Source organism: Numenius arquata, chromosome 6 (genome assembly GCF_964106895.1).
Source record: "Numenius arquata chromosome 6, bNumArq3.hap1.1, whole genome shotgun sequence".
In the NCBI taxonomy this organism is placed as follows: domain Eukaryota; kingdom Metazoa; phylum Chordata; class Aves; order Charadriiformes; family Scolopacidae; genus Numenius; species Numenius arquata.
The window spans coordinates 123,018-146,482 of record NC_133581.1 but is presented as its reverse complement, the minus strand read 5'-3'; the positions used below and the strand labels follow the sequence as shown (position 1 = coordinate 146,482).

The window sequence follows — 23,465 nt, the reverse complement described above, 5'->3', positions numbered from 1 at the left end:
ATTCCCGGTTGTCTTTCCCTCCTCGGTTAAGTCCCCATGCCCCTCGTCAGCCCCTTCACTTGGGGAGCGGGCGTTCTCCGGCCCTCGGGCTGCAGATGCAGAAAGGCTTTGGGCCGTGAGTCGTGGGGTCCCTCGTCTTACTGGGATCTCAGCGTGTGTTTCTCAGGTGGGTTGGGTGCCTTGGCTTTCTCTGCAGCAAACGCCGCGGGGCCTTGGGGTGGGAAGGGAGAGGACAGAGCTGTGGCCGGGCCCCCGTGGCTAATGACAGGCTCCGCGGGGTGGCCATTGCTCCCGTTTTGCTGATGTGGGGTGACAGGCCTGGGGCGACAGTGTCGGTCTGTGTCAGAGCTGGGCTGGGGCAGCGGCATCTCCCTGAGTGGGACTTGCCAACAGGGTTTTAAATCCACGGGGCGCTGGTTCCATCTTCCCCTGGACGCCTGCTCCGAGTCCTGGGGAGCCCGGCGTTACCACAGTGAGTAGTTTTACATGACTCTGTCTCTTCTCTTGCTTTGTTAATTTCTACTTTTTATTTTCCCCCCTAGGTGAGCTGTGTCGTACCAGATGTCAAGTTTTAATGATTTTATGTAGTTCTTTTAAAATACGAGTGGATTAATGAAGAAGAATTTTACTGAAGGAGGGGGAGGAAAAAATGGAACCATTTGGAACAAACTGAGATCTTTCCCAGCACCGCTCAGGCCATGGGTGAGACAGATCTGTTCAGCGCTGTGTCCACCATCAGTTGTCTTCTGGGCTTGTAAAAGCACTCCCTGAAAGATCTCTCTATTAACTGACCCTGCGCTGCTTGGAAATGTTTGCTGCAGAAAAGATTTAATGAAATTCCTGCCGGTTCCCCACCACCAAGTGGACACTGAGCCCGTGGAAAGGCCTGGGGGGTCAGGAGAAAGGAACAAGTAGGAAGAGGACGAAAACACACAATCTGCTGGACCTTCCCCTCCCGCCCCCCTCGCAAAGAAAGGATTTACAGCTCAACCTTGCACCAGCTGTTCCTCAGCTTTAACAGTCAAGAGAGAAATAAATAAAATTAAACGGCCACCGCCAGCCAGCCCCAGATCCTGGTGAAATCAGGGAGAGTGTTTCTGTGACCCCCAGTGAGGAGGAGGAGGCGGCGCAGCAGTGCTGGGAGGAAGCCGGGCAGATTGCTTGCGAGACACCCCCCCCCCTCCCCTGCAGCGGCTGGAGAGGGCTGCAGCACATCAGAGGGCAGATTAAAAAAGGAGAAGTGGCTGCCTTGAGGCTCCCGGAGTGGCTTTTTTTGCAAGAAGTTTACTGATATCTTGCTCTTTCCCAGGGTGCTCACCGGCTGGGAAGGTGCCCACCCAGCTCCTCCCCTCACTCCAGCCGGAGGGTTTCCCTGACGGTGGAGCCCAGTGCCAGCCACGAGGACCTGCTTTTTGCAGGCTGTTGTTGCCTGACCGAGGGAAGCTCATAAGGGTTCTCGGTTATTTTAAGTCCAAATCCAGTTCTGGGTTCTGATTTTTTAATGTTTTTAACCCCCCTTTCCTGCACCCACGAGCTCTCACAGGGCAGAGCATAGCGTGGACTCCTCTCCTGGGCCACCAAAGACCTCTGTGGACTTCTCTGGACTGTCCGCCCTGCTGAGAGCGCGGAGGCCGGGTAGTGGTTTGCCCCCATCCCCCTCCCCTGCCCTTCTCGCCTGGCTCCGACCCCGCTGGGCCTGGGCTATGCTGCAGGGCAGACCCCCCACCACAGCTCCAACATGCCAGCAGCATCTGGAAAGAGGTTCAAACCCAGCAAGTACGTCCCGGTCTCGGCTGCTGCCATCTTCCTAGTGGGAGCCACCACCCTCTTCTTTGCCTTCACGTGAGTCCCAGTGACCCAGACGAAGAGTGGGGAGGGCGAGGGGGGACCCGGCCCCTCCCTGTGGCGCCCTCAGGTTGGGGGGGCAGAGACCACGTGGGGGTTGCCTGGTGGAGGAGCTGTGACTCCTGGCCAGACTGAAGCAGGGATATTGTGCTGTGGGTGCTAAAGGATGGCCAGCGGAGTGGCCCTGCTCTCCGTGGGAGCGCTCCAGCCTCAGCTGGACCCATTTCCCTCGGTTTTTCCAAGGGCTGAGCCAGAGGAAGCCGGGCACAGATCCCAGCGAGGCTCCTGGCCACCGCTGGCTCCGGTGCCTGGCAGCCGCCCCTCTGCCCTCTCTGGGTGTTTGCACAAGTTGCAGATCGGCCGGGCTGGGAATGGGTTTGTGACCTGTAGGTGGGAAATGGCAGAGACGATTCTCTCCTGTGGAGCGAAGCGAAGCGGTTTTGGGGGCTGAGGCAGGCTCCCTCCGCATTATTTTTAGAGTCTCATAACTGGTTTGTGAGCCACAAAGGAAAGTTCTGGGTGGTGGCAGGACATGGGGGTGCTGAGGAGGCTCCCGGGTTGTCGCTGAGCCCCGCAGGGACCTGCCTGCGATCCCCGCTCAGGCGGCCACAGCCAGGCAGGAATGCTGGCCCAGGGCAGCTGGGACTGGCTACCAAGTCCCGCAGAGTGCTCCTGGGGTCGGGGTGTGAGAGGGGATGCGTTTTAGGGGAACAGCAGAGAGATCTGTAGGTAAGACGGGTGTTTCTGTGTGCTCACACCTAGGAGGGGTTGATGGTGGCTCTGTGCAAAGGGTTTGAGCATGGAGCCCCTGCTCCCGGGATTCTCTCCCACCCCCTGGGGCGGCTCGCTCTGACGGGGCACCATCACTACACTTTTGCAGGGAAAAAAACCATCATTAAACCGAGAGACATGGTTTAGTGACAGTTTTTGTCAGTGTTGCGTTGATGGTTGGACTTGATAATCTGAAAGGTCCCTTCCAATCTAGACACATCTATGATTCTACGACTAATTGCACCCCAGTCAGAGATTTCCCCACCCCAAGGGGTTTTAATGCCAGGGCTGGCGTTAGCCGGGGCCGAGGGGTTTTCCTGCTGGGGCCAGGGGAGGCAGCTCCTCCTGGGAGGCAGAAGGGCCGGACACAATGGCTGCTGCCGCTCCCCAGGATGGAGCCATCGCTGACTGTGGAAGGTCACCGTGGCTTTGACGCCTGGCAACAACCAGGCAATAAAAGAGTAATTTGAGGACCAAAGGACAGAGCAGGCTTGATTTATTCCTTCCAGCTGGTGGTGTCGCTCAGCAGCTCCCCGTGCCGAGACACAGCGTTTGTGGGGCCGGCATCGCTGGCAGCTCTGAGGATGGAGGTTTGGCTGCTTCGGGCTGCCAGGCACTCGCAGGGAGGCGCTGATTTTAGATGAGATCTGGGGAAGCAATTCTTTGCTGTGAGGGTGGTGAGAGCCTGGCCCAGGTTGCCCAGAGAAGCTGTGGCTGCCCCATCCCTGGAGGGGTTCAAGACCAGGTTGGAGGGGGCTTGGAGCAACCTGGTCTGGTGGGAGGTGTCCCTGCCCAGGGCAGGGGTGGGACTGAGGGGGCTTTAAGGCCCTTCCCACTCAAACCATTCCATGGTTCTATGACTGTGCTACCCCTTCAGGGGGATGAAGAAGAAGAGGAGGGAGCGGGCAGTGTCCCCTGAGTAGCTGTGCCTGACACACCATGACCTGAGGGGCTGCACTTTGGGGGGGGGGGGGGGGGGGGAGAATAGCCCCCCACCCTGAGCCCTGTCCTTGCTGCTGTATCCCAGCCAGCGGCTCCCGGCCAGAGCCGTCGCAGCAGCCGATAGCAGCCGCCGGGTGCCAGGCAGCGCCAGGAGCAGCGCCGGGGCCGTGGAGCAGGTTTGTTCACCGCAGGAACACCTGGGCAGGGTCGCTTTAATTGTAGGTCAGTGGATGTTGTTTAACCTACTTTAAAACATCAAATTAACTCTCCGGCAGAGCAGGGGAGCACAGAGCACTTTCACACGGGGAGGGAATTGCGTGCTGGCTGCAGGGGAGGGTTACACTCTCACCATCGGTCCCCAAGCTTGTGCTTTGGGAAGTGAAGTGGAAGCTGTGAGGTGGGGGGGCCCTGGGACAGCCCCCGCGGGGTCTCCGCCAGGCAGAGAGCAGCCGGGGCTCGGCACAGCGCTCCTGAAAGGCTCCAGTTGTGTTATTTCTAGTGTATCTGCCAGACGCCTTTTGGTCCATCCACACCGGCCCTGGATTTGTATCTCTGGGCCAAGAACTCTATTTAATTGATTAATTTGATTAGGAGATGCTGCAGAGCATGTGGCAGATGAAATGAGCTGAGGCTGATTGTGCTGGAGGGAGCAGGCAGCTGGGAGAGGGGCTGTTCCCATCCCCCCTCTGGCAGGAGCAGGGGTCTCTGACCTGCTGGGTTCTCAAACAGGCGCTGCTTTAGGGACCGAAATTCCCCCTTGGGGTTAGTTTGTCAGTTCCTGCGTCTCCCCCCCTGGTTTATGCTGGTCCCTGCTCCTGGTGCAGTGGGTCTCAGCCTCCCCTTCCCTTGGGAGGAGGGAGCTCCCCCCCTGGCAGGGGCTCTTTGGGCAGCGTGCCCTCTCTCAGCCTCTTGCTTCCCTTTGCCTCGGCTCAGCGGGGCTTTTGGGGCTGTGTAAAACCCTGCAAAGTATAAAGTGCTGCTGGCAGTTGGGTGAATCTGTCTGTAAAACCTCTGACCCCAGCTTTTCCTCCCATCCTCGCCTCTTCCAGCACTGGTGGAGGAGAGGATGGAGGAGTGTGAGGAGGAGGACACTGGGGTGGGCTGCGGCAGCCCCCGGGGCCGGCGGTGCCTCTGGTACAGGGTGGGACACACTCTCCTGGTTGGACCCAGGCTTGTGGGACAGTGGCGTGAGCAGGGCCTTGGAGAGAGCGGCACAGGTGGCCAGTCCAGCCCTCGGCAGGGCGAGCCCGGCCCCCCTGGTGCTGCGTGGCCAGTCGGAGTCCAGGGGTGCAGGCAGGGCGGGGAGGCGTCCCCAGAGAGGGCAGGGGACGAGGGATGCAGGGTGACTGCGGAGGGGAGGAGAAGCCAGGTTGGGGAGTGATGGGCTTCTGCTGGTGTGACTGGTGGCAAACAGCCCGTCTCGGATCCAGATGTGACTCAGTTTGCCCCAGGTTCCCCGGTTTCTCTTATGTGCTGCCAGAGACAAGTCCCAACAGCTCTGCTGGAGATGGGCGTGCTTTGCATCCCCATCTGGAGAGGGAATGCGGCGAGTTCCCCGGGACCTGCGTGGCTACGATGGCAAGCAGCCTCCCTCCACCTCTTCCTTCTCCTCCTCTTCCTCCTCCCCAGGTGTCGGGGCAGGGTCTGCAGCCCCATGCCCTGTGTTGGGGAGAGCAAGAGGCAGGAACACGTCGGTGCTTCTGATAAGGAGGTTTCCCCTGGGGGACTAGCAGCCACCTTTGCTCCCTCTGCTGCAGAGGACTGTGTCTGGGGGGGCTGATCTGGGGAAGGTGACTCCCCTGTGTCTGGGGCCATGAGCACGGGTGCCAGTGGGCGGTTTGGTTCGAGTAGCATATGGTCTGTGTATGGTGGGGATTCCTGCTCTCCTCCACGGTGTGTGTGGGGGTTCCTAGGTGCCGAGAGAGCTGGGAGGAGACCTCCGGCATTGTCCTTGCACCCTGGCAGTGCTTAGCCTGGGGCCACCCTCATGAGCTGCGACTCCTCGTGGTCCCTGGGGAGGATGTTCTGCTTGCCCTGGCCCCTGGATCCCCAGCCCGGGCGGCTTTGCATACCCGGCCGGCGGTTCCGGGTGTGCAGGTCTCAGTGCAGAGCAGCTGGTGAGGAGGGGGGTTGTAGGCTGTCCCCGAGGCACCACACCAGTGTCTCCAGTCAGTTCTCTGTTCTGAAAGCTGAAGTTCAGCCTTCCATCCACCTGCGGAGTCTGGCTGGCTCTTGGAGTAATCAGGGTCCCCCACTGTAGGGTTCTCAGCCCCCCAGGGTGGAGGCTGGGTTTGGAGGACACACTGCAGCGAGCCCTCTGAGGCCCCACAGCAGAGCAGGGCTGACGGGGGGATCGGTGTCCCCAGACAGGTCCCATTTGACCCACGGGCATCACTGGTTGCTGTTGGAAGCTTGTGGCAGTGTCCTCCCCAGTGCCAAGGTGTCTGGAGGCTGCTGGTGCTCCCTCAGCTAGAGGGTCGGTCTCTCTCACCCCGGGGACCTGCTGGTGTCCCCCGGGAGCTGAGCGTCTCCCTCCTGGGGAGGGCTCAGTGCCCAGAGAGCAAGGAAGCAATGGGAGAGGCATTCCTTTCCCTTGGGAAGGCCAGTCCTGCCCTCTCTGCCTGCCCCAGAGCTTTTCTCCTTTGCCAGGGCAGCTTGGCCGTTCCCTGGCCGGGCTCTGTCTCCAGGGTCCGGGCTGCGCGTTTGACTCATCACTGCTGGCATCTCCCCTCTGCAGGGACGGCTGGTGGGCACTGGGTCTCCCTGGCTACCCCCAGCCCTTTTGAGCACAGATTTGGGCAGGGATTTCCCCTCCTAGAGAGAGGACCACCTTGCTCAGGGTTTCAGGAGAGGCTTTTCCTATCTTTAGGGCTCCTCTGAGCCCCCTGCCCTCTCTGCAGCTCGGCAGAGAGCGGAGCCGAGGGGGCTCCACTCCAGTTGGGGTGCTCAGCTCTGCCCTTCCTTGGGGTGAAGTGATGTTATGAGTGGCCACCTTCCCCTTGGCACTGTCTGTGTGCGGTGCCCAGGGCAGGAGGGGAAGAAACACCCCTCCAAAGGGGCTGCCCCCCAACAGGGGCAGAGAGCAGCCCTGCTGGGTCCCTCAAAAACTGGGACAACAGCGGTGATGAAGAGATGAGGGCTAACGAAGCCGACCATCTCCCTGAAACCCCACGGCTGGCAAGGCCCCTGGTGCTGGGAGCTGTGGGGAGCGGGCGTTTGCCCCTTGCCCAGCTCTCCACGGCTGCTGGACCAGTGCCTGCGGGCTGTGGCTCCCTGCCCTGCCAGCCCGCCCCACTGAAATACCAGTTTCCCCTCTGCGAGACTGGGAGACTTTCTCCCCTTCCTTTTCTGCAAACCACTCAAACGTTTCTTGCCGGTGCTGTTCGGGGGTGGCTGGGGGCAGCCCCGGCAGCAGCGCGGCTCTGGAGGCGGGAGGGACGAGCCCTGTCCCTGGGGACAGCCCGGCAGGGGGGACAGGAGGCTGGGTGAGGTGTGACCCCCTCGATCCTGGCACGGCTTCCAGTCCTGCAACAGCTCCCAGTGGTGCCGGTCGTACTGGGCTAGCTGGGCTCAAGGCAGCTGGTGTGTTCTTCCCTTGCTCAGGTCTTGCCCTCGCAATGTCACGTACATCCCGTGCCTCGCCAAGGGTTTCGGGGCACAGACTCAGGGCTCCTCCTCGCCAGCCCGTCCCAGCCACTCTGCAGAGAATCTGCCTGGCTGGCTTCCAAAGGAGATGGCTTCCAAAGTCGATGGCCGGGCCGGGCCGGGCTGGGAGGCAGAGCCAGCAGGGCTAGTGCCATGTGGGTTGTGAAGGCGCCGCTCCCGCCCTGCAGGAGAGCTCTGGGTCCCCCATGGAGGGGAAGGCATCGCCCGAGGTGCCCAGGAGGGCTCGGGGGGCTCCTGAGCGGGGTGGAGGAACCAGCGGGATGTGTGGAAGATGTTTTGGAGAAGACAGTTTGCAGGTGCAGCCCTGGTCTGGTGTGCGGGACCAGGATATGCTGCCAAGGGTGGAGGTGCCCAGCCCTGTGTCGGGCGAGGAGGAGGAATGTGCTGGTTGGCAGAGCAGGGCTGGAGTCCCCTAAAATCGAGGGCGTTGCCCTCATGCTCTCCTCTCCTCTTGCCCTCCTCGCTGTGCCTGGACCAGGACCCCCTTGTCCCAGGCCATCAGAGGGCAGGTCCCGCTGCTGCCCCCCACCCGCCCCGGGGGCAGGCAGGGCCGGGGCACGGAGCCAGGGCCAGGGCATGGAGCTGTACCTGGTGCTGGGTGCGCCCTGTCCGCCTCTCCCTCCTCCGCTGCCAGGGCAGGTCTGCCCGCTCCGCCAGCCCCAACCCGTCTTATCTCCTACCCGACACCCGCCTGCAGGCAGCCCCTCGCCCGGCACCCTCCCTGTCCCCTCGCCCCCTGCCCTCGCCCAGGACCCTGCCAGCCCTGGACGGGGCTGAACTGGGGGCAGAGCCCTGGGCCGGGGATTCATTCCCTGGCGCTGCCTCGCAGGTGATGGGCCTGTCCCCCGGCTGAGTCACAGCGGGTGGCGGTGGAGGAGGGGACGGGGCCAGCACCTGCCCCTTCACCTCTACCTGCTTGGGGGCCGCGGCGGATTATGGCGCTGACACCATATGTCACCCTGCCCACGATCCCTGCGCTGCCTCAATCCACCCGCAGCGCTGGCTGTGGGGGGAAGAGAGGGACAGATGCTGCCCTAGATCTGTGGGATTAAACTCCCAGCAGCAAAGCAGATTAGGGTATTACGCTGGCGCCTCCGAGGGGGAAGCCCACTGTCCTGAGCCCATGCTTGCCCGGGGCAGGGGGACGGCAGTGATTCCCTCGCTGTGCTCCCTCCAGCCCCACGGAGGGGCTGGGGGCCGACTGGTGCAGTGACAGGATCCCCGTGCCACCAGAGTTGTCTCCGGGCTCCGATTCCGGGGTGTGAGGAGCAGGAGCAGCCCTGGAGGCACTGGGCCTGCTGCTGGTTTTGCATCCCCTCTCAGGGTCCCCACTGTCCCCTGTGCTCAGGGTGTGACATGTGGAGGGTGACGCTTGGGTGCCTTGTGGCTGGATCCCTCCCGGGTATCCCCTCTGTCCCCCGTGCAATCGGCCTGGCTCACCCCATTGCTGCTGCCCGTGGGGCTGCGGGTGCACGGGGCCAGGGGTGGTTTTGCTCCGTGGTGATTTACAGGAGCGCTCCCACGGCACCCCCCGGGACGGGGTTAGGCTGGGCTGTGGGGGGGGCTGGACGCAGCTGTGGTCTGTGCCCTGGGTGCAGCTCCGGAGGGCGCTGGGGAGAGGGAAAGGAAGAGCTGGTGGTGGGAACCGCCCCAGCTGCCTGGAAACACAGCAGGGACGTGGACTTCCCGCTGGGCCACCATCGAGCATGGCAGGAATGGCTCACGGGGGGGGGGGCTGTGGGGCTGGGAGGGGGCGGTTGGCGGCCGCTCATCCCTTGCTCGCTCTGAGGGCCCCAGGGGAGGGACCGGTGGGACAGGGCCTGGGTGTCTCACTGCTCTTGTGCCTGCAGGTGCCCAGGGCTCAGCCTCTACATCTCCCCAGTCATTCCCATCTACAATGCCGTCGTCTTCCTCTTCGTGCTGGCCAACTTCAGCATGGCCACCTTCATGGACCCTGGCATATTCCCGCGAGGTGAGTCTGGCTCTGCCTGGGAAGTGTCTCGGGTAGAGCTACCTCCTTCCCCACTTCCTGCGAGGTGAAGAGGATTAATGGATCTCAAAAGGCCTGGGGAGAGCCCTCCGTGCCCTGCCTGGGTGGTGACACATGCTCTGGTGACGGTAGCTCTGGGTTCAGCAGCAGCCTACAGGGCCGGCTGTTAGAAGCGGGGTGAATCCTGGCACCCCACATCGGGTACCCGGAGCTCAGGCGGGTCTCGGGGTTCCAGGCAGGGCCTGGGAAGAGCCCCTCCGGCTCCTCTACCTGTCCTTGGGTGTCCCCAGCTGGTCCCTGTGCTGGGTGGGATGGGCCTGGTGGCAGAGGAGGGCGATGCTGGGTGTCACCAGCTTTGGGAGGGCCGGAGGGTGGCTGGGCCTGACGCTTTGCTGGGGTTTCCCTGTCAGCTGAGGAGGACGAGGACAAGGAGGATGACTTCCGAGCCCCACTCTACAAGACGGTGGAAATCAAGGGCATTCAGGTGCGCATGAAGTGGTGTGCGACCTGCCGCTTCTACCGGCCACCACGCTGCTCCCACTGCAGCGTCTGCGACAACTGTGTGGAGGTGAGGAGCCGCCGCGTCTCGATGCTTCTCCCTTTCCACACAGGGTTTGATGCGTAGCGTGGACAGGAAGCCCTGGCCACCAAGCCCCTCACCGTGCCTTCTCCCCACCCACAGGAGTTTGACCATCACTGTCCCTGGGTCAACAACTGCATCGGGCGGCGCAATTACCGTTACTTCTTCCTCTTCTTGCTGTCCCTCACCACGCACATCATGGGGGTGTTCGGCTTTGGCCTGCTCTACGTCCTCTACCAGGTGGAGGAGCTCTCCGGCGTCCGCATGGCTGTCACGTATCCTCTGCGCGGCTGTGGGAGCGGGGACGAGGTGGGGGGACACGGTGGCAGGGCTGGGGACAGCGTGCCGTGTGGCAGGGCTGTGGCTCTTCCTTAGCTGTCTGCGGATAGCATGGTGGTGATGTGCGTGGCCGGCTTGTTCTTCATTCCCGTCGCTGGCCTTACGGGGTTCCACGTGGTGCTCGTGGCGAGGGGCCGCACTACCAATGAGCAGGTATGTCTGGGGGCTGGTGCAGGGCTGGTAGCCCCTCTCAGGCCATGTCTGGGTACATTTTGGGGTTCCCTGGGACAAGACAAACATGGAGAGGCTGCATTGAGGCAAGGGAGGGCCACTGAAGCTGGTTGGGGGCTGGAGCACAAGATGCCTGTGAGGGGAGGCTGAGAGCACCTCGTCTGCGCAGCCTGGAGACGGGAGTTCTTCGCTGGGGCTGTTGGGGGGGACTGCAGGGGGATGCAGCCAGGCAGCCTCTTCCCAGGGGGGCAAGAGGGAACGGGCACAACTGGAAAGGGGGCAGCTTCCAGTGAGACATTAGGGAAAGACTTTTCCCCCTGGAGGGTGGCTGAACTGGAAGAGCGTCCTGGAGAAGGGAGAGTATCTCTGTCCCTGGAGACTGTAATGAGCTGGACAAACCCTGGGCAGCCGGATCCCGCTGGCTGGACGGGGACCCCCGGGGTCCCTGCCCGTGCCGGTACCCTGCCATGCTCCTCGTCCCGCAGGTGACGGGCAAGTTCCGCGGTGGTGTCAACCCCTTCACCAACGGTTGCTGTAAGAACGTCAGCCGGGTCCTCTGCAGCTCCCCAGCCCCCAGGTGAGCCCGCACAGCATGGCGGTGCCCCCCTGCCCCTGCAACGCCTGGGACACCCCCCCCCATCCCGAGCTCTGGGCCCTGAACTTCCCCCTGCCTCTCTCGCCAGGTACCTTGGGCGCCCCAGGGCTGAGCAGACAGTGCTGGTGAGACCCCCCTTCTTGCGGCCCGAGGTGTCAGACGGTCAGATCACTGTCAAGATCATGGACAACGGTATCCAGACAGAGCTGAAGAGGACGAAGGTGAGGAAGGTGGGGATTAGCGGTCCCTGCATTGGGGCCCTCCATGGAGCCCAGGGGTGCAGGCCTGCATTCGTGAGTAAAGAACCGAGTGAGCCTGGTCACATTCCCCACTCCCGTCCGTGTTGTCTCGCTCTGTGTCCCTACGGGACGGAAACCACGTCCTTCCCATGCGGCAGCAGCCACATGAGGCTTTGCACTCTCCATCGCCCTTCTCTGTCCCGTCTTTGCCCCTTGCAGTGTCCCGTGAAGGTCCCCTTTCCCCAGCACTTCCCAGCACCTGCGGCTCGTGCCACCTTCAAGTGCCCAGGACGGCCCGGGAGGCAGCAGGAGCCCCCCAAACGCCACTGCCCGCTCCCCGCCTGCCCAGGGGAGGGCTGAGCCTTGGTGCCCCTCTGACCCCCCCTCTGCGCTTTGTCTCTGCAGTCCAAAGGAAGCCTGGAGGTGACGGAGAGCCAGTCTGCTGATGCCGAGCCACCACCCCCACCTAAGCCAGACCTCAGCCGCTACACGGGCCTGAGGACACACTTAACCCTGGCCACCAACGAGGGTAAGGAGGGAAGCAGGGTCCTGGGCAGCCCAGGGCTGCCCCAGGCAGAGCAGGAGCCAGGGCAAGCGGAACAGGCTGCAGGGCAGACCCCAAGCACATCAGCACCAGTGCCTTGTGGGGCAGGACGTGCCTGCATCTCCGGGCTGGTTTACATGGCCCCTTGCGCTTGGAGAAGCCGGCGGGATGTTCACAGTCAGCTCTGCTCCCTCGGAGAGGAGCAGAAGGCTGCAGGCGGCCATGCTGTAGGCAGGCGCAGGAGCATCGCCCAGAGGAAGGAGGCGAAGGAGTGGTGGGCCTGGCTTGGCGGCAGAGAGCACGTTGGTGGCAGCCTGCGTCACTTGCTTTCCCCCTTCCCTGGGCGCTGGCGAAGCAGCGCTGGGAGCTGCCGGCGTGGGCTTGGCGAGAGAGGTGGGATGTGAAGGGCAGAGCTTAGAAGCAGCTGCTTCCTGCAGCCGGCCGGAGGCCTCTGCAGCTCTCCCTGTCCCCCAGCCAGGGCCAGCCCCGCTGCCTGGAGAAGGGCTGTGGCATGTGGGGTGACTGGCTGGCAGGTCCCTGGGGTGCCCTGGCACCCACTGACACCTCCATGCAGCGCACACCCCACTGACCCCGGGCTGTCACCCAGCCGGGGCCACTGTGGGGGCATGGAAGTGCCAGCCCCAGACATATCACATGTCCATGGGGACACGTTTCCACCCTGCTCCGTTTCATCTGCCCCCAGTGGCCTCTCCTCCAGCCCGTCCCTCTCCTCCCCTCCACCCCCCTGGTCTGTCCGCCCCAGGCTCGGCGCCGGTTCTCAGGGAGGGAGGGCAAGGCTCTGCGTGGTGTCCCTTCCCCTGCGCCATCCTGGGGAGCCCCCACGGCTCTGAGCGTCTTTCTCTCTGTGTCCCCCCCCCCCCCGCAGACAGCAGCTTGCTAGGCAAGGACAGCCCCCCGACCCCCACCATGTACAAGTACCGGCCCGGCTACAGCAGCAGCAGCAGCTCGGCAGCCCTGCCCCACTCCACCAGCGCCAAGGTAAGGCCGTGCCTCCCCTTCCCGAGGCCGGGCGAGGGGGGAACCCAGCCTCCAGGGGCTGCCGCCACATTCCTGGCATCCTGAGGGGGGGTGCTTCGGGAGCTTTGCAGGGTCCCCATCTTCCTGTGGGTGATGGCGGTGTCTCTGCCCCCCAGCTGAGCCGAGTGAACAGCCTGAAGGAGCCCAACTCCATCTGCGAGAGCGGCCGCAAGCCCAGCTACCGCTCGGAGCCCAGCCTGGAGCCCGAGAGCTTCCGCTCGCCCACCTTCGGCAAGAGCTTTCACTTCGACCCGCTCTCCAGCGGCTCCCGCTCCTCCAGCCTCAAGTCGGCCCAGGGCACGGGCTTCGAGATGGGCCACCTGCAGTCCATCCGCTCGGAGGGCACCACCTCCACCTCCTACAAGAGCCTGGTGAACCAGACGCGCAACGGCAGCCTGTCATACGACAGCCTGCTGACCCCCTCCGACAGCCCCGACTTTGAGTCAGTGCAGGCGGGCCCGGAGCCCGACCCCCCGGTGGGCTACACCTCGCCCTTCCTCTCGGCCCGCATCGCCCAGCAGAGAGAGACCGACCTGCACGGCCGCTTCGCCGCCGCCATCTCCCCCAAGCACGCGCCGCCCCGCGAGCCCTCGCCCGTGCGCTACGACAATCTCTCCCGACACATCGTGGCCTCCATCCAGGAGCGGGAGAAGCTGCTGCAGCAGCCGCTGCCGGCCCCGGGCAGGGAGGAGGACGGGGGGATGGCGGACTCGGGCATCCAGTCGACGCCGGGCTCCAGCAACGCCCCCCGCACCAGCTCCTCCTCGGACGATTCGAAGCGCTCGCCCCTGGGCAAGAACCCGCTCACCCGCCCGGCCCCCCCACGCTTCGGCAAGCCCGAGCCCCCCCCCGCGCTGCGGGTGCGCTCCCTGGGCTCTCCCGACCAGCCCGCCGCCCCCCACCTGGGCAAATCCCTCTCCTACAGCAGCCAAAAACCAGCCCCTCAGCCTGGCGGCCCCGAGACCGAGGAGGTGGCCTTGCAGCCATTACTGGCACCAAAGTAAGTACCGGTGATGGCCACGCTGGGCACGGGGCCACAGCCCCACGGAGCGGGGGGCACAGGGCGATCCACAGCCCCACAGAGGGGGGGGCACCTCACTGGGATGCCCCACAGGGATCCTGCCGCCCCCTCTGTCCATGGCACCAGCCCCCAGCAGCAGCAAAACACGTAGCCTGGAGGAGGGCAAGGGAAATTCTCCTCCTCCCAGAAGAGAGCTGGTGCCCCCCCCCCAGCCCCTCACAGGCCTCCTGGGGGTCCTGTCCTTCCCTCGCCCCGCTGCACCCCTCCTCTCACATCCCGTGTCCTTTCTTCCCCCCCAGGGACGAGGTGCAGATGAGAACAGCCTACAGCAAGTCCAATGGGCAGCCCAAGAGCCTGGGCTCGGCCCCCCCGGGCCCGGGGCAGGTGCCCCTCAGCAGCCCCACCCGTGGAGGAGTCAAGAAGGTCTCGGGCGTGGGGGGCACCACCTACGAGATCTCAGTATGAGGGGCACGGCCGCTCGCCCCCTTACCCCCCCGGCCGGCGCCTGTGGGACCTTGTGTGGCCGGACGCTCTGCAGACTCCAGGGAGAGCCAGGCCGGGGGGGCGCGGGCCAGCGGCCCCCACCGCTTTCCTCTTTCTCCACCCTGGGACGTGGGGGGCTGACACACGCCCGAGCGGGGCTGCTGTGCCGCCGCCCGCCCAGGACTGCTGCCGGTAGCCCCCCCCGGGGCCAGCGTGGAGGGCTCGGGGGGCCGCAGCCTGGCACCCCGGCGCCATCTCGGCTGGGCCAGCCACTCGTGGGCCTTGTGCAATCAATTGCTCGCCTAGCGTGGTAGGAACGGATTGTTTTTAAACCAGAATACTTTTTTTTATTATTATTGTTACGGATTCTATTTTTTTTCTCTTTCTGAGTTATCAGGTGTGTGTATATATAAATATCTATATATATAAATATAAATATTAAAAAAAAAAAAAGCAGAAATTATATATCTTACCCAGAGAGAGGAAGAAACTACCCGCTCCCCGCCCAGGGCCTGGCCCTGGCCTCGTCCCTGTCCCCACAGGAGGGATGTGGGGCCGGGGCCGCCTCCCGCGTTGGTGGGACGAGCTGGGGTGTCACTGTCCCACCCCGGCGGGGCTGTGGGGTGCCCCGTCAAAGGCCAAGGTGCTTTCAGCCACAGCTGCCCCCCCCGCCCGGTTCTCAGCTTGTGAAGCCTCCAGCCCCCCCTCCTGGGGAGCAGGATGGGCCGAGAGCAGCCCCCTCCCCAAACCCCCGGCAACTGTGGGTGCTGGATGGCACCGAGAAACACTCGTGGGCTTCGGCCTTTCCCCACCCGTTGATTTTTGCTTTCTTTATGTTTCCCCGGGGTTTGTGTTGGGGGGGGGGGGGGAGAGGGCAGGTTGTTGTTTTTGTTGCCTTTTTTTTTTTTTTTTTTTTTTTAATGGGTCTGATAGGGTTTTCGTGCTGTCACACGGTTGTTTTTATTTCCATTTGGGGAAGAGGAAGGCCAGCGGGGCATGGCCCCGTAAAGCAATATTTTTCTCATCACATGCCAAAAAAAAAACCACAACGCAGCCAAGGAGCCCAGTGCTCCCCGTCCCCCGCCCCCGCCCGGGCAAAGCACCCCCGCGGGGCCCGTGAAACTTCAGGCACTACTTGACTCTTTCTCTACGGCAATATCTCTCCTGTGGCCTCCGCAGAGCCACGCCGGTTTTTTTTTTTATTATTATTAGCCATTTAAAAAAAAAGAAGAGGAATAAAAGGATATTTAATGAGCCACCCCAGCAGGCATGCGTGTGCTTTGTTTAGCGTCCAGGGACGGCACAGCCCCCGCAGGGCTCCTGCCCTCCCTCTGCTCCGGGGGGAGAAGGGGGGGGGGGGAGGCGGGGCTGAGGAGACCCCAAGCCCAGCCCTGTTTTGAGAGGCACCTCCTCAGGGTGGTTTTGGGCAAACTCTGCTCCCCCAGAAGGTAAGTTTCTTTCAGGGCAGGAGAGAAGCGGTTCTAGGGACGGTGGAGCAGGAGCTGCTGAGGCTCAGGCTCCCGTGAGAGACACGGGGACCAGAGGAGGACCTTGGGGTGACGGTGTCTGGAGGTCCCAGTGCCCACAACGGCACCCCAGGCGCTCTGACAGAGGCCACCACTGCCTGGGGACACGCTGCCTCTCTGGGGTGACTCCTGTCCTCGCCAGGCGTGGGAGGTGAGGGGCAGGCAGGGCAGAGCCCCCTCAACCCAGCCCAGCAGCCACAGCCAAGGTGGGAGCCCACCCCCCCCCCCACTGCTGCACCCTGCTCGGGGGGAGCAGGGCAGGAGCCACCGTCCTCCCTCCCAGAGCACAGCGTGTTGGGGCAGCACCAGCCCTGCGTCCCACCATGGGCTCCCCCCGTCTCAGCTCCTCCCCTCGCCTGATGGCCGAGGATTGGAGCAGCCACTGCCACCAGCCCCTCCTCAGAGCAGAGACTTTAATTAAAAGGTGACTAAAAAAGAGAGGCCCCGATGCACCGGGTTGTTTTGGTATAAAAGGTCAAGGTCAGGAACTCCAGTGCCAGCAGAGTCTGTGTCCCCGGGTTCCAGGGGGCTGCAGGGGTGTCCTCTCTGCCAGGAGGGGGGAGGACAGGCCAGCCCGAGCCCCCCCACCGAGTGCTGCAGGAAGGGTGAGTCCCTCCAGGGTCAGTCGGGCCGTTCCCGGTGGCTGGGGGGATCCCCGGGGCGGCCTCACCGCAAGCTGCTGCTGCTGCTGGCCTGGGAGCTGCCCACCCCCGGGTGCTCCGGGCTGTGCCGGTTCTGCAGAGGAAGGACAGACAGACACGTATCCCCTGAGACCTCCTGCTCCACAGCAGCACCCCCAGGGAGCGGCTGCTCGCTGCCCCCCACCTTGGGCAAAACGTGCTGCCAGGTGGACCCCTAGGGTGGGTACGTGCTGGGAATCAGGCCCTGGCTCTCCCCACCCACCTTCTTTTTCTTCTTCTCTTTCTTCTTCCTCTTCCGTTCCGGATCCTCTTCTTTTTTCTTCTTTTTCTTCTTGTGGTCGGAGTCCGAGGGGGTTTCTGGAGAAACGAGAGCGCTGGGGGAGCTGGGCATCCCCCGGGGCTGGACAGATGAGGGGGTGGCTGCGGCAGCGAGGTGCAGCCCCTTACCTGGGGGGACGGGATCCTGGGTGCGGCTCTGCTTGTGCTTGTGCTTGTTCTTCTTCTTAGGCGGCTGGATGTGCATCAGCCGGCACTGCTCGGGCAGCTGGGGAAGGGAGACGGGGCCGGTCAGGCCAGGCCGGGCACCGCCCGCCCCCCGCAGCCGCCCCCGGCTCTCAGCCCCGGGCTCACCGGGCCGGCGTGGAGGCGGAATCCCGTCAGCATGGTGCCGGTGAGGGGGGTGAAGGAGCTGCTGCAGATGGGGGGCTTCTCAATGAGGGAACGCAGGCTGCTGTTGTCGTGGGAGCCGGGCAGGTCGATCATGCCGGGCAGGTCGGGGAGGAAGTTGCTGAGCTTCTCCTTCACCTTCTTCCCGCAGAACTTGTTGTAGGCGTGCTCCAGGTTGTAGTGCGTGATCAGGTTGGTGCTGCCCGTCAGCTCCGTGGTGCCTGCCGCCGCCGCGGGGAGGGAGGGAGAGGGTGGGATGGAGGGGCTGGGCCCCCCCATTCCCGCCGGCCCCGCTCCCCCTCCCCGGCCCGGCCCCCCCGGCCCCGATCCCCTTCCTCACACCGGGCACCGGGACCCCGGCCCCCCCCCAGGGCCCCATTTCCCCACTCGACCGCGAGCCGCTCGGCCCCGCCCCCTCACACGCTCATTGGTCAGCCGCGCTGTCAGTTCGCCCCTCCCCGCCCACCACCTTCTCCCCTCATTGGCCCGCCGCGACGCCAGTTACCGCCGCGACGCCGCTCGGCCGCGCCGATTGGCCGAGCGCGGCGCCCGCCCCCCCGCCCCGCACCTGGTAGCTCCCGCAGCAGGTAGAAGGGGCCGGCGGCAGCCTTGCGGGCCGCGTCCTCGCCCGACGGCGGCGCGGCGGCGGCGGCGGGGGGCGGCGCAGCCCCGGCGCCCGGCGCCTTGGCGGGCCCGAAGCCAAGGGCGGCGGCGGCGGCGGAGGGCGGCGGCTCGGCCCCGCCGAACAGCGCCGAGAAGTTCTCCATCTTCCCGGCTTGCCCCGCGCGGGGCCGCCCCGCCCCGCCGCGATTGGCCCAGCGCGGCCCAGGCCCCGCCCACCGCCCCGGTTGCTAAGGGAGACTCAGGCCCGGCCTCTGATTGGCCGCTTCTCTCTTCCCACCCTCATTGGTCTGCAGGCGTGCGGGACGCCTTTGACAGCGCCGCTCGCCATTGGCCAGCGGGGAAGAAGTCCCGCCCCCCGCGGAGAAGCCGTCCGGCGGCCCAATCGCGGCGGGGCGGCCGTGCGCGCGGAGGGGAAGATGGCGGTGCTGGCGCCGCTGCTGGCGCTGCTGTACTCGGTGCCGGGGCTATGCCGCTGGCTGGCGCGGCCCTACTACCCGCTCTCCGCCCTGCTGGCCACCGCCTTCCTGCTTGTGCGCAAGGTCCCGCCGCTCTGCCAGGGGCTGCCCTCGCAGCGGGAGGACGGCAACCCCTGCGACTTCGACTGGGTGAGGCGGCCCGGCCTGGCGCTCCCCTGGCCCGGCCCGGGCCTACCCCCGCACCCGGCTCCCTTCCTGCCCCCGCAGCCCGCCGGGCCCGTGTCCCACCCCCTTCAGTCCCTGGGTTCGGCCTGCCTCTGGTCCTGCGCCCCCGGCCCTGCTGAGGGAGGGGTGTGCCCAGTAGTAGCTGGTGTTTCTCTGCCGGTGCCGCCCCGCTGCTGAGGGGCTCCCCAGGCACTGGCGATGGTGGGAGGCCCTGACTGTCATTGCAGGGACAGCCCACTCTCCTTGCTGTGTCCCCCTCAGGATTTGGGAGGGAAAGGCTCTAGGAGTAGGCAGGGAACTGGCAGGAACCTGGGGCCAGCGGTTCCTGGCATGGCCACTCATCCCTGTGCCAGGCTGGGCCAGGAGCAGCCTGGCTGCAGGAGGGTGGAATGGCTGCAGCTGCACTGGCGGCTGCTCCCCGGCCCTGCAGCCCAGCAGCGCTGGGCAGCTGCAGGGCTCTGTTGGGTGCCTCCTGCTCACGCTGTCTCTCCTGTCCCAGCGGGAGGTGGAGATCCTCATGTTCCTCAGCGCCATTGTGATGATGAAGAACCGACGCTCCAGTGAGTTGGGGCCTGTGCTGTGGGGTGGGCACAGGGGGCTGCTTGTGGTTCTTCCTGCAAGGAGCTGGATGGGTTGGGATCTAGACGACCATGTCTGGCCCACCCTCAGGATCCCCCCCGGTCTTGTGAGGGGATCTGGCCCCATCTTCTACCCCTCTCTCCCTTCTCCAGTCACTGTGGAACAGCACATTGGGAACATCTTCATGTTCAGCAAAGTGGCAAACGCCATCCTCTTCTTCCGCCTTGACATCCGCATGGGCCTGCTCTACCTCACACTCTGCATAGGTGAGACCTGTGTGGGGTGACCTGTAGCACTGGAGGTGGCAGTGGTGCCCCCTTGGCACGGCTTGGCTTGGCCTGCCCTCCTCACCCCTGCCATGGGGCTGACCTCTACTCTTCGCTGCTGGAGGAGGCTGCGGGTGCAAGGCGTCTCCATGGGCTCAGGGGACAGCGCTGGGCTGGGGGTGTGCTCAGGGAGCGCCTTGAGGGGCAATTCTGCCTGGCCCATGGCTTGCTCCGCATCGGTTGCGATGGGCTCCCTGGGGCGGGAGGTACCTGGTCCCAGACCCATGCTGGGCCTTCTGGGCGCTGGTGGGGCTCAGGGGCGCTGTCGTTGCAGTGTTCCTGATGACCTGCAAGCCCCCCCTCTACATGGGCCCCGAGTACATCAAGTATTTCAGTGACAAGACCATCGATGTGAGTATCCCCTCCCCGGGGGGTGCCGGGGGACTCTGCCCACCATCCCCTGCTGAGCCCTGCACCCCTGTGGCAGGAGGAGCTGGACCGGGACAAGCGGGTGACCTGGATCGTCGAGTTCTTTGCCAACTGGTCCAGCGAGTGCCAGTCCTTCGCCCCCATCTTTGCCGACCTCTCTCTCAAGTGAGCGGTGCCCACAGGGGGCCTAGGCGAGCAGTGGGGCTGGGGCCAGGCCTTGCTCCCAGCCCTGTGGTCGCCTGTGGCACCTGCAGCCATGTGTCCTCCTCCTCCCCAGGTACAACTGCCCCGGGCTGCACTTCGGGAAGGTGGACGTCGGCCGGTACACGGACGTCAGCACCAGGTCTGGGGGGAGGCGGTCTGGGCAGCAGGGCCCATGCAGGGGCACTGGCCTAGGGAGCCCACGGGGGTCACCATTGGCCTCTCCCCCTTCTGCCGCAGGTACAAGGTGAGCACTTCACCCCTCACCAAGCAGCTGCCCACCCTCATCCTCTTCCAGGGCGGGACGGAGACCATGCGCCGGCCCCAGATTGACAAGAAGGGCCGGGCTGTGTCCTGGACCTTCTCCGAGGTGGGTGGGACCCCCCCCGCCCGGCGCAGCAGGGGCTCTCTGGGAAGGGAGGTCTGAGGGTGCTGACGCTGCCTTCTGGATGCAGGAGAACGTGATCCGGGAGTTCAACCTGAACGAGCTCTACCAGAAGGCCAAGAAGCAGTCGAAGCCGCGGGAGGAGGGGCCCGAGGAGCCCCCCGGGGCGCAGGCCGCCGCCGGGCACCCCCACGGGGAGACCAAGAAGGAGAAGTAGAAGCCGCCTCGGGCTGTCACCCATCGCTCCTCACCCCGGGGGCACCATCCCCGGGGGCTGCCACAGCCCTGCCTGGGGCCCAGCCCTGTGGGGAGCCCCGGTGTGGGCGGGGCCCGGCAGGGCGGTAGGACAGACCCCGCCCCCGCTGCGGGTAACGCTCATTTTCATCGCTGACAATAAACGGACCGTGACCGTGACCGTGACCGTGACCGTGACCGTGACCGTGGGCTGCCGGGGGGGCGGTGCCCGCCTGGGCCGCCGGGGGTGGGGCTTGCGAGGGCGCCGCGCGCTGATTGGCTGGCGCTGCGGGGTGGGATCAGGCAGCGGCGGGCGCGCGGGCGGAACCACTCCGTGTACCCGGGAGGGTGCGGGAGTTCCGTGCGTTACCCCGGCCCGGCCTGCCACCGCCAACCGGCGGCGACGAGCGGGTGCCGGGGAGGCGAGCGGCGCGAAGGGGAAAGAGGGGGCGGCCCCGTCCTCTGGACCTCGGAGCGCCGCCCAGCCCCGATCCTTCCCCCCCCCCCGCGGCCCGCTCGAGTGGCGGCGGCCGGCGCGGCGCCCGCGGTGGCGGCACGTGGTCGGCGCGGCAGGAAGGAGGCGGCGCGGCTGCAGCGGGATCCGCATTCACCGCCCCCCCCCCGACGGCGGGACCCCCGAGACCCCGCTCCCCCAAGGAGGGCTTCTCGGCACCCGCTCCGCGCCCGCCAGGGCAGGATCCCAGCGGGGGCTCCCCCCTTCCGCCCCGTGCGGTGGGTGCCCGGGGACCGGCCCCTCCTGGCTCCCTCCCAAAGCAGGACCCTCGTGGGGACCCTCCCTGACCCCAGCAGCGGATCCCAGGGGTCCTTCTCGTAGGATCCCCGCCCCGGAGCGGCCCCCACCGCCCGCGGCTCCCCGCAGGATGGCTCCCCGCCGGAGGAAGCGCGGCGCCCCCCAGCCGGCGGCGGCCGAGGCTCCGGAGCCGGCGGACCCCCCGCCGAAGCGGGCGCACGCGCTGGGCGAGGACAGCCCGGGGGTCACCGGCCCCCGCGTCGTCATCGAGCACTGGTGAGCGGCCCCGCGGCCCAGCGCCAGCCGGGTGCCCGGGGGGGACCCTGGGGAGTCCCGGGTGCTGACCCCGTCTTGTCCCCCCAGCAAGAGCTGACGCGTGTTCGGGCGCACGGCGGCGGCGGTGAGTGAGGCCCTGCGCGGGGCCGCCGCGCACCTCCCCGTAGACATCAACCCCCGCCCGCCGCGCAGGAACAGCTTCGAGGTGTCCCTGGTGAAGGAGGACGGCAGCAGTGAGTGCCGGGGCCGGGAGGGTGTCGGGGGGGGCTCCCCGGCACCCCTCACCCGTCCCCTGTCTCCTCCCTAGCCGTGGAGCTCTGGAGCGGCATCAGGAAGGGCCCTCCCCGCAAGCTGAAGTTCCCCCAGCCGGAGGCCGTGGTGGAGGCCCTGAAGAGCAGCTTGGCATAGAGATGGCAGCCAGGTGAGTGCAGACGGGGATGGGGACAGGGATGGGCCAGAACGAGGCCAGGGATGGGAATGGGGATAGGGACTGGGTGGGGACAGGGATGGGACAGGATGAGGACAAGGATGACACGGGGATGGGTCGAGGCCAGGGATGGGGATAGGATGGGAAGAGGGATGGGGACAGGAAGAGGGATGGGACAGGGACAGGACAGAGACCGCACCCCAACCGCGCTCTCCCCACAGCCAGGCCGGGACCGGCACCCGTGGCTCGAGCACCCATGAAGAGGCGAGACGAAGTGGGGGGCACCTGCCAGCCCCAGTCCCGTCTCTGATGCTGCAGCTCCGCCATGGGCAGCTGCCACCGGACCCCCTTTGTCCCCCCTCACCTCCTCTTGTCCCCCTGCTGTTCTCCAATAAAGCTCGGCAGCCCCACGGCGCAGCTCTGCTGGCTCCAATGCTTTATTTCAGTGCCACACAGCCCCTTTGCCGGGAGGGGGGGCTGCACTGCCGAGGGTGGGCAGTGGGGGGGCACAGCCACCCCTAGGCAAGGACGTCCACCTCTTCGTCCGACCCAGAGGAGGGACAGGGCCAGACGCAGCGGGTGTCAGGGGGCAGGCATGGCTCCGCTGTCCCCACGTCCACCTCCTCCTCCTCAGGGTCACACAGGGGGTCCCCTGGCAGCACCGCCTGCCCACAGCCCTGCTGGGGTGCAGGGGACTCCTGGCCCTGCTTCCTCTGTGGGGGCCACCAGGGCGGGGAGCGCCTGCCTGCCCGCCCCACTGCACCCAGGTCCAGCGAGGGCTGCAGTTCCACAGCCCCTGCTTTGCCCACTGCCGTGGCAGTGGGGGGCTGCCTCTCCCGCACCACCTCCCAGCACCCCCCACTCTCCACCTTCCGCAGCTTCACCCGTTCCACGGGGCCAGGGCTGGGGTCCACGGTCCCCGGAGAGCATGGCCGCCCTCGCGGGGGGACACCGGTACTCCCAGGGGAACTGCTGGGCTCAGCCTTGGTGCCCACAGCCACAGGGGATCCATTCCGGGGGGGGCGCAGGCAGGAGCGGTCAAGCTGCCGCTGGGGTCCCAGCCTCACCAGGCGCCCCCCCCGAAGCTGCAGTGACTCCAGCTCGGTGACACGGAGGCGGCGGGCAGCCACCAGCACCTCCTGCACCTCCTCCCGTGTGGCCTCCAGTTCGGCCGTGTAGAGGAAACGCACCAGCTTGCGCAGTGCCCTGATCTTCAGCCCCCCCAGCTCCAGCACCACCCTACCACCCCGGGGGGGCAGCTCCCGGCCCAGCTGCTCCATGAAGAAGGGGCTGCAGACGGAGAGAACGCAGCAGTGGGCCACCACTGCCTCCCCTGCAACGCAACAGCAGCTGTCACCGCCCTGCAGCCCCCCTCGCTCTCCCCGACCCTCCCTTGGGGGGTCGTGGGCACCCTGAGGGCACCGCTGCCTCTGGCCACGCTGCCTGCTCACCTTCGGCCTGCAGGACCACGTCGCAGAAGGCATCGTCTCGCTGCTGCTGCTGGTGGAGCTGCTGGAAGGCTGTGCGGAGCAGTCGGGTGCTGCGGTAGAGGAGCCTCGGGGCGGCCGGTGGAGAGCCCATGGGCACCCTGCGGA

The 23,465-nt window shown here is 65.6% G+C and overlaps 4 protein-coding genes across 6 annotated transcripts; 3 read left to right on the top strand and 1 right to left on the bottom strand.

Annotated features, from left to right (window-relative positions):
• The first annotated feature begins 1,738 nt into the window (after window positions 1-1,738).
• Window positions 1,739-14,206, top strand: ZDHHC5 (zDHHC palmitoyltransferase 5). 2 transcript variants are annotated; one of them, XM_074149293.1, is made up of 11 exons: window positions 1,739-1,842; window positions 9,075-9,196; window positions 9,625-9,782; window positions 9,897-10,069; window positions 10,184-10,286; window positions 10,790-10,881; window positions 10,988-11,120; window positions 11,544-11,667; window positions 12,569-12,681; window positions 12,837-13,720; window positions 14,041-14,206. In XM_074149293.1, the coding sequence occupies exons 1-11, from the start codon at window positions 1,739-1,741 to the stop codon at window positions 14,204-14,206; spliced, it is 2,172 nt and encodes a 723-aa protein (XP_074005394.1). The 2 variants fall into 2 exon arrangements, with proteins under 2 accessions (XP_074005394.1, XP_074005393.1); XM_074149292.1 differs by having other exon boundaries at window positions 10,988-11,192.
• Window positions 14,207-16,148: 1,942 nt separating this feature from the next.
• MED19 (mediator complex subunit 19) lies at window positions 16,149-17,824 on the bottom strand. The gene is made up of 5 exons (XM_074149728.1): window positions 17,626-17,824; window positions 17,022-17,278; window positions 16,839-16,935; window positions 16,654-16,748; window positions 16,149-16,485 (listed from the first exon to the last, which is right to left on the bottom strand). Exons 1-5 carry the CDS (start codon window positions 17,822-17,824, stop codon window positions 16,417-16,419), a joined length of 717 nt encoding a protein of 238 aa, XP_074005829.1. The 3' UTR covers window positions 16,149-16,416.
• Window positions 17,825-18,078: 254 nt separating this feature from the next.
• TMX2 (thioredoxin related transmembrane protein 2) lies at window positions 18,079-20,601 on the top strand. Of its 2 annotated transcripts, none has more exons than XM_074149262.1 (8): window positions 18,079-18,286; window positions 18,822-18,882; window positions 19,054-19,167; window positions 19,502-19,578; window positions 19,655-19,761; window positions 19,874-19,939; window positions 20,038-20,167; window positions 20,253-20,601. In XM_074149262.1, the coding sequence occupies exons 1-8, from the start codon at window positions 18,098-18,100 to the stop codon at window positions 20,397-20,399; spliced, it is 891 nt and encodes a 296-aa protein (XP_074005363.1). In that variant the 5' UTR covers window positions 18,079-18,097; the 3' UTR covers window positions 20,400-20,601. The 2 variants fall into 2 exon arrangements, with proteins under 2 accessions (XP_074005363.1, XP_074005362.1); XM_074149261.1 differs by having other exon boundaries at window positions 18,094-18,286; window positions 19,874-19,954; window positions 20,253-20,589.
• Window positions 20,602-20,988: 387 nt separating this feature from the next.
• SELENOH (selenoprotein H) lies at window positions 20,989-22,286 on the top strand. The gene is made up of 4 exons (XM_074149819.1): window positions 20,989-21,443; window positions 21,531-21,676; window positions 21,751-21,864; window positions 22,092-22,286. The coding sequence occupies exons 1-3, from the start codon at window positions 21,298-21,300 to the stop codon at window positions 21,849-21,851; spliced, it is 393 nt and encodes a 130-aa protein (XP_074005920.1). The 5' UTR covers window positions 20,989-21,297; the 3' UTR covers window positions 21,852-21,864; window positions 22,092-22,286.
• The last annotated feature ends 1,179 nt before the right edge of the window (window positions 22,287-23,465 follow it).